Genomic DNA, 7,585 nt, shown 5'->3' on the forward strand with positions numbered 1-7,585 from the left:
ATACTAATGAACTAAATATACTTCTTCATGATCGAGAGGGGAGAGGAGTCATGTGTCCGAATATATGAATCTGATTTTGAAATCTTTGTTACATTGACTCCCTTGTGGCATAAATTCCAAATCGCTCAAGTGCGTCTTTATTCACCCCTTTCTTGAGTTGACGATCTAAATTTTACCGCTTAAAATTTTGTCCACTAATTAGGAGACTTGAATCAGAAATCAGAACCAATCTAGGATAGGTATATATCTTGTTCTTTGGAGAAATGATACACCGCATTATAAAAGATGTGTCAAAATATTAGTTTCTCTACAAATTAGTAACCATTTTAGCTTCACTGTTTAGCAAGTTATTATTATTATTATTTGAAAGAGAGAAAAAAAAAGGAGCAAAATTATCTGTACGAAGAGAAAATAAAGGAGCAAAGTTTATTCGAATATCTCAAGCACACATTAGAATATATGGAAAATAGTTATAATTATATTGAAAAAGATTACAACACACGTAGGAAATTAGAAGTTGTAAAAACATAATTCTAGTTACTACAACAACATTGTCGTGATTCCCAGTATTTGGGTTATATATACTCAGGCTCAATGTTCTTGATTACTCAAAACTTACAACACAGTAAACAAACCAATACTATACCACTAGATCGGACAATATGTGACCAGGTGTAGGCATAACACGCGACCACATGAAAGTTTGAAGTTTGAAAGGGGAACTCGTCACGGGACATGGAATAGATACACGTCTACCAAGCCATAACTTGTACGGCGTAGTGACTCATATTCCTAGTTCCGTACAAGGCCAATTTCAGAAAGAGCAAGACAATGAACATGTTGATGTTGTTCTTTGCGTGTTCCATGATTATCACCCCATGATGAGCACATGATGAAATTAGCAGCTGCTTCTTTTTTCAACAATGACATTTCATCCACTCCTACCATAGCCTGCTTAATTAATATTATGTTATATATATATATATATTTACGAACATGATATATAAGATTGTCAACTAATATTAATTAATTTAATTACCTGGCAGAAGTGGTAAACAAGGGGGAAGAGCAAAGCTGGGCATATCTGATCAGATGGGTTTTCTATGGTGCACGCAAGTCCTCCATTGAAGTGATGATCATCATGATCTTTGAAGAGTTGAGGAGATATGATTTTGTTTCCTTGGTGCAAGCCACGCTTCTTCTTGGGCTTACTATATTCCCACCAACACTTGATCCTTTCCCTTTGATCATTCCTCATGAGGCTGCTCATAATCTCACCGTCCGTTCTTGGGGGACTCGGAGCTGCATTCATGTCCTGATCATCGGTACTTTGACAGCCATGGGATTTCAGCAGTTCCATTTTGTGCATATTCATGAGAAATAGAGAACTACATCCTCAGCTCCACCGCACAAAACTTAACCTGACAGTTGAAATTTTTAATTTTATGTGCAAAAGACCCGTGTCCAAACAAAAACCCTCAACCTTTTCTTTTATGCAATTAAATTAAGAATATTAAATCAAGAAAGCACGTACGGACTTTGATAATTCATTAATCAAACTGTATACATGTGTTTCGTTTTGACAGGATCTATATATCTATATATTATTTCTTCAAGAAATACGGAAAAAAGGGGCTTTCTCCTTTTGGAAAACCCTGACTGGGTTTTCATTTTTTTAATCTTTTATTTATAAATAAAAAAAACATTAATTAAAACCAAGAAGCTGCAAAGACTCTTGCAACACACGAAACATGTTTAATATTATGCCTCGTAATTAATCATCGAAACTCAAGAAAACACCTTGAACAACGAAAATGCAAATCCAAGAAAAAAAAAAAAAAGAAAAGAACAGATTGTTTTGGCAGGCCGTACAATATTATTATTGCAAGAAATTAAAAGAAAGTGGGAAAGGAATATTACCAGTTGGGAGCTTCAGGCAAAAGAGAAGTGAAGATGAAGATGATGCGGCATTTTAAGAGGTGATTAAGGAGAGAATAGTGAGATTAATGATCTAACTAGCCAAACAAATTAGCCACACGATGAAAGAATTTTCTCTCTCAAAAAAAAAAAAAAAAAAAAAAAAAACCTCTTTTTTCCGGCTCCTGTACTGTATCTGTGTGCGTGAGTGTGTGACGTCTCATCCGAGCATCAACCCGCTTTTAAATAATAGTGAGCTGGAAAAGAAAAAGTTTGGTACAAGTTCTAGGTTCATTGAACCTAGACACAGGTTAAGAAAGGAAAGGAATATTTAGGGATACGTTGATAATCCCCACCATGCATTCTTCATAGTGTTTTATTATGATGCCTGGTAGTGAGAACAAGGCTACCTACGATATAGTGGACGGTTCAGATTAGTTGGAGCTTTTTTGGTTGTATCTAAATGGCACTTCCTGCTTAGAGAAAATAACTGTTATTTTAATCGTTAAATGTGATTATCTATATTAAAAATTTACAACACGTTATACTTAACTGTTTCAACTCACAAATCAATCCGTTAAAAAGCTAATCTAACAAGTAATAATACGTGCTATTCGTGAAATAAAATATTAAATCATACCATAAAAGTTCACCTCTTTAGTTTTTTTTTTCTTTTTTCATCCCTATCAAAAAATAAGGGATAAATAGCAAGAATTAATGACTGGTGTCGGCTGCTTTTGACAAATTTTCTCCACCAAACTTGTCGACTACACCATTATTGTTTCCCAGCACACAAAAATTAAATAAAAAGGATTATTCTCGTTTTTGAACTTTGATATAAGTTAGAAATTATTTTTATCCTTCATTTTGAAAATATCCCATAATACATGTCTTCGATCAACTAAAAACTTGTCCTATTAGTCCCTTCCCGTATGAGTTGTGACTGCTAAAAATTCGACAAAATAGTGATGTGACTAACATGTGTGGTTTAATGAGGGCAAAAGGGTCATTTTTCCCAACAGAGCCAATGAAATCTAGTGTTCATTTGGGCCAGGGAAAATCTCATACAGTAGAATCTCAATAAATGAATGTTCAATAAATTAATAATCTCAATTAAATAATAAAATTTTTCAATCCGAGTTAATGTATTAAATTAATAATCTCACTAAATGCATACGATAATAATTCTTTTTAAAATCTTTTAGGGCCCAATAAAAATATAAATTAATAATTAATCATATAACAAATAAAAATAAATAACATACAAAAATCATCCACTATATTTCTTTATTTATAACTATACATGAATGTTGGTGAAAAGAATAATACATGTATCAAGATGAAACAAGTTATTAAAATATAAAACTCTTTTAAAATTAATACAATATTTATGTATCGATAAATTAATAATCTCGTTACAATAATATTTTCTTTTAGTCTCAAAAATATTAATTCATAGAGGTTTTACTGTACGCTCAAAAATACAAATTGGGAATTAAGGACTCTTACATTTTTGAGCTTTGAGTGAGAGTGATGGTGACTGGTGCTCAAATTTTAGAAATGTAAATATAAGATTGACGAGTGCAATAGAGTATAAATTGTTGGAGAAGATTTCTCAACATTAATGCTTCTCTACCTATTCCGCAGTGTTCTATCGCTTTGGGTTGCAATGCTTCCGTGAGCGCCAAAACTTTCACTATAGAGCTCCTCCGATGCTCAAGTTTGACAAATAGTCACTAATTAGTAGAGTGCAAATAAAATGGTAGAAAGATGTCCAAATAGTTAATTAGAGTGCGTTTATAGCAAGGATCCGTGTCATGGTTCGGATCATAGTTTGTACCTCACTACAATATTTTTTCTTACAAAAAAATACACGTAAATCGAGAATGATTCTGAATTATAGTTCTAAATTTATGAACCAAACGTCATCTATATGTTCTCCTTATAGGTTAGGGATTCAACAAGAGGGATTCTCCATACCCACATGTCATGCACCCTTTTGCGTAGGTTTTGGATAATACTTGAGAATTTACCTTTTCACTAAGACATTTATAAACGGTTGAGGAAATCCTCCTATATTACATGGTGATCATTTTAAAAATAGCACGTATCATTCTTTTAGCCGAAGAGTCTATATTTCTGCCACGTGTAATTTCGCATTCGATCTTGATCAAGTCGTGCTAGTGGTTCGTCCTTTGATGTACTCGAGAACCTCTGATATGATCCTTTTCTAGGATACATGTGGTATCTTGATTCGTCATGAGAAAATTCTCCAACATAAACTAAACCCTAAATATTTCATCCAGCAAAAAGAAGAAAAAAAAAAATCGCTTGCCTCTTTCCGTCTCAAACTTAAAAGATTTTGAAACAAGTAGACTAACTTTGGAACAATTTATTAGATTAAGGATATATTTTAACGTTATAAAAATCAAAAATCAAATAGAGTTTGTGCTTGTGATTCAAAGATCGAAAAATTGATTAATTTAAAATAAAAATAGGAAAACAAGAATATTGAGAAAAGGGACACACTAGAAAGTAGGGAAAAAAATAAGAGAGACAAGCATAGAAGTGTATCAATCTATTATTTTGACAAAGTACTGATTTTGAGTTTATCTTGACCTCAGCTAAGCAGCGGAAAGAAAAAGAAGTAAAGTTTGAGAACTTTGAGTTTTCTATGCGACTGCAAAAGAAGTTTGAGCCTTGAGGACCAATAATGCAGTGTATGAAAAGTTGTTAAATACGTATATATTCTAAACAATTAAACCGCAACCCAAAAAAAAAAAAAAAAAAAAAAAAAAAGACATACGTAATAAGATGGGAATTCTTAAAATAATAAAAGGGTCCTGATAAAGTACAACAGAATCTTAAATTAAGGTTTTCAGTGGTACACGTAAGCACCCTTAAAAGTAATACAAAAATATCCCAAAGAGGCATGTGAAGTGAACCTACTCATTGGCGAATGGCCAGTCCTTGTTAATGAAAGCTCTTTCTTTGCAATTCAAACATTTCTATGGACCTCCAAACCATTTTACAGCTATATATAGTGCGCCATTGACATTTTCTTTCTTTTTCTTACCTTTTTTTTAGGAGTTTTTCCGGTAATTTATCTTATCAATAATTTCAGTTTTTAATTGTTAAAAAAATATATACATAACTGATAGATTCTAATATAAATTTAACGGCTGAAAAAATAAAAAACTACTGATAATTTATTTTTACAGAAACTATGAGGGAAAGTCTTTTTTTTTTTCCCCCCCCTTATCCTTCACTTTTGCAAAGTAGAGAATCTTGGATGGAATACTTGACAATACGTAATTCTAAAGTCTACCTAATTCCATTTATGCCCCTAGCTAATAATCTTTGTGAATTTTGGGTTTTATCAGTTTTACGAACCTTAATGATGGACAAAAAAAGAAAGTTATTTCCTTTAGTATTTGAGATTAAAAAAAAAAAAAAAACTAAACACATAAAAAAGAATTCCATATGGGCATGTTACAGAATATATCACTATGATCCGATTCTCCAGCTTCAATTAACTCAATCTTGACAGAAACATTGAGAGAAAACAAACATGAAATATTGTTTATGTAATTGGTATTTAATTATAATAATGTTGGTCATGCGAATATTCCAGCGTAAAAAAGATTAAAAAAAAAAAGAAGCAACGTGAATATCTGGTTGTGAGTGCATATCAATGGTCTAAAATTCCTAAAATCGATGTTGCCAATAGTGCCATATCCCTATATAATATGAAATTCAGGAAAAAGAAAAAGAAAAATATTTGTAGACTCAATAGATGGAAGCTTTAGTCCTATAACACTATATAGACGTACAGCTTTGACATTATATAAATAGGACCACCACAAGAGATTATATGAAGTGATGAATCTAGTTGCCTTCCCCACATTGTAGCTTTCAGGAGGGTCCTCTTATTGCCTGGTCACAGGATAATCGAAACCTCAGAAATATACAAATAATATGTCCAAAACTTAACCAAGTCCATAAAACTTGACCAAATACATTTATGGACCAAATACATTATCTTGATCTAACTAGGTAGGCAACTTTTTTTTTATTATATTGGAGCATCTTTATAGTGGAGAAAGTTATTTTATTCTACCGGTAGGAATTTTTGTTTTTAATTATTTAGTTAATTTTCAACAATCAAATATTTATGTATGTTCGTATTAAAAATTTATAGTATGCGACACAAATTTATTACCAATGCATATTAAATAAAAAATTAATATAATTCTTACTAGTAGAATAAACTAAAGGAAGACTAGGCTTTTATTATTACAGCCATCATCATCACTTCCGTCTGCTAGGTTGGCAAAGGAAACAACAAAAAAACAAAGAACGTGGCCATCCATATTGCTACTGCCATGATTCATCAGGTTCTGTAACTCTTTCCTAACCACCTGCCACATAATCTTTATAGTGGAGAAAGTTATTTTATTCTATCGGTAGGAATTTTTGTTTTTAATTATTTAGTTAATTTTCAACGGTCAAATATTTATGTATGTTCGTATTAAAAATTTATAGTGTGTGACACAAATTTATTACCAATGCATATTAAACAAAAAATTAATTTAACAGTTAAAACATAATTCTTACTAGTAGAATAAACTAAAGGAAGACTAGGCTTTTATTATTACAGCCATCATCATCACTTCCGTCTGCTAGGTTGGCAAAGGAAACAACAAAAAAACAAAGAACGTGGCCATCCATATTGCTACTGCCATGGTTCATCAGGTTCTGTCACTCTTTCAGGTTTGGAAAGAAAAGAAAATAAATAAAATTGAAGACAATAGCTACCGTTTACTTATTTATTAGAAAGCGGAATGATAAATAATCAAGTTCTTCTTCCAGTGTTTACTTAACTTAATAATAGAAATCTTATATTGCTTCCTTTTTTCCTGTAACAAGCTGGAACATAAATCTTATTAATGTAAGTAATTACTAATTTTTTTCATATTTAAATAATTATTATGGAAGTAGGTGCTCGTATGCCTTTTGTTCGTAACTTGATATATTTTCTAGTGTAAGGATTGAGTGATTGTTGTATTGAATGATTATATAAAGTAAGGACAAATGTGAGAGATATGATTGAATAATAAAATTTATTGCTTAGACTAAGATCAGCACCCACTTAATGCCCCTATCTATTAATTTGAAACTCTTTTTGAAACTAATCGTATATTGCTACTAAATCTACAATATCCAACACATCTAAATTCCATATATATTGGAAACTCTTTTTGATACTTGATATTATACCTCTTTGAAACATGAGCCTATAGTACATTTGTTGGAAAATGGCTTGTAAAGCCATATTAAAGGCACATTTTGAGGTCTATTTTGGAAAGGGACCCAGTTGGATTTTGGGACGGGTCTCGATGAATTTGCGTTCTCCATCATGAGGAGATCAAAATCGAGTATTCATACACTCAAAATGGATATTGTGTGAATGAGAAATTGATGTTCTAAATATGTCACTTGAAATGATTAAGGTAGTTAGAAATTGAAAAAAAATCCCACATTGGCTAGAAATGAAACCTTAGTGGTGTTTATAAGTGATTGCACTTTGAAATATAAGTAAGCATAGTCTCTCTCTGGTATACATGTTTAGTTTTGCAATTTTTATTTTTTTTTATTCTGCCCAGGA

At 31.7% G+C, this 7,585-nt stretch overlaps 1 protein-coding gene across 1 annotated transcript; it reads right to left on the minus strand.

Moving 5' to 3' along the window:
* Positions 1-456: 456 nt before the first annotated feature.
* LOC21395181 lies at positions 457-2,082 on the minus strand. Its single transcript, XM_010091188.2, has 3 exons — positions 1,921-2,082; positions 1,040-1,421; positions 457-951 (listed from the first exon to the last, which is right to left on the minus strand). Exons 2-3 carry the CDS (start codon positions 1,373-1,375, stop codon positions 793-795), a joined length of 495 nt encoding a protein of 164 aa, XP_010089490.2. The 5' UTR covers positions 1,376-1,421; positions 1,921-2,082; the 3' UTR covers positions 457-792.
* Positions 2,083-7,585: the final 5,503 nt, after the last annotated feature.

This window comes from Morus notabilis, unplaced genomic scaffold, assembly GCF_000414095.1.
Source record: "Morus notabilis unplaced genomic scaffold, ASM41409v2 Scaffold801, whole genome shotgun sequence".
NCBI classification, from domain to species: domain Eukaryota; kingdom Viridiplantae; phylum Streptophyta; class Magnoliopsida; order Rosales; family Moraceae; genus Morus; species Morus notabilis.

Coding starts and splice junctions, on each gene's coding strand:
- LOC21395181 (XM_010091188.2), bottom strand. CDS start 1,375: ATGAATATGCACAAAATGGAACTGCTGAAATCCCATGGCTGTCAAAGT. Junction 952..1,039: donor TTGTTTACCACTTCTGCCAG/GTAATTAAATTA, acceptor TTAATTAAGCAG/GCTATGGTAGGAGTGGATGA.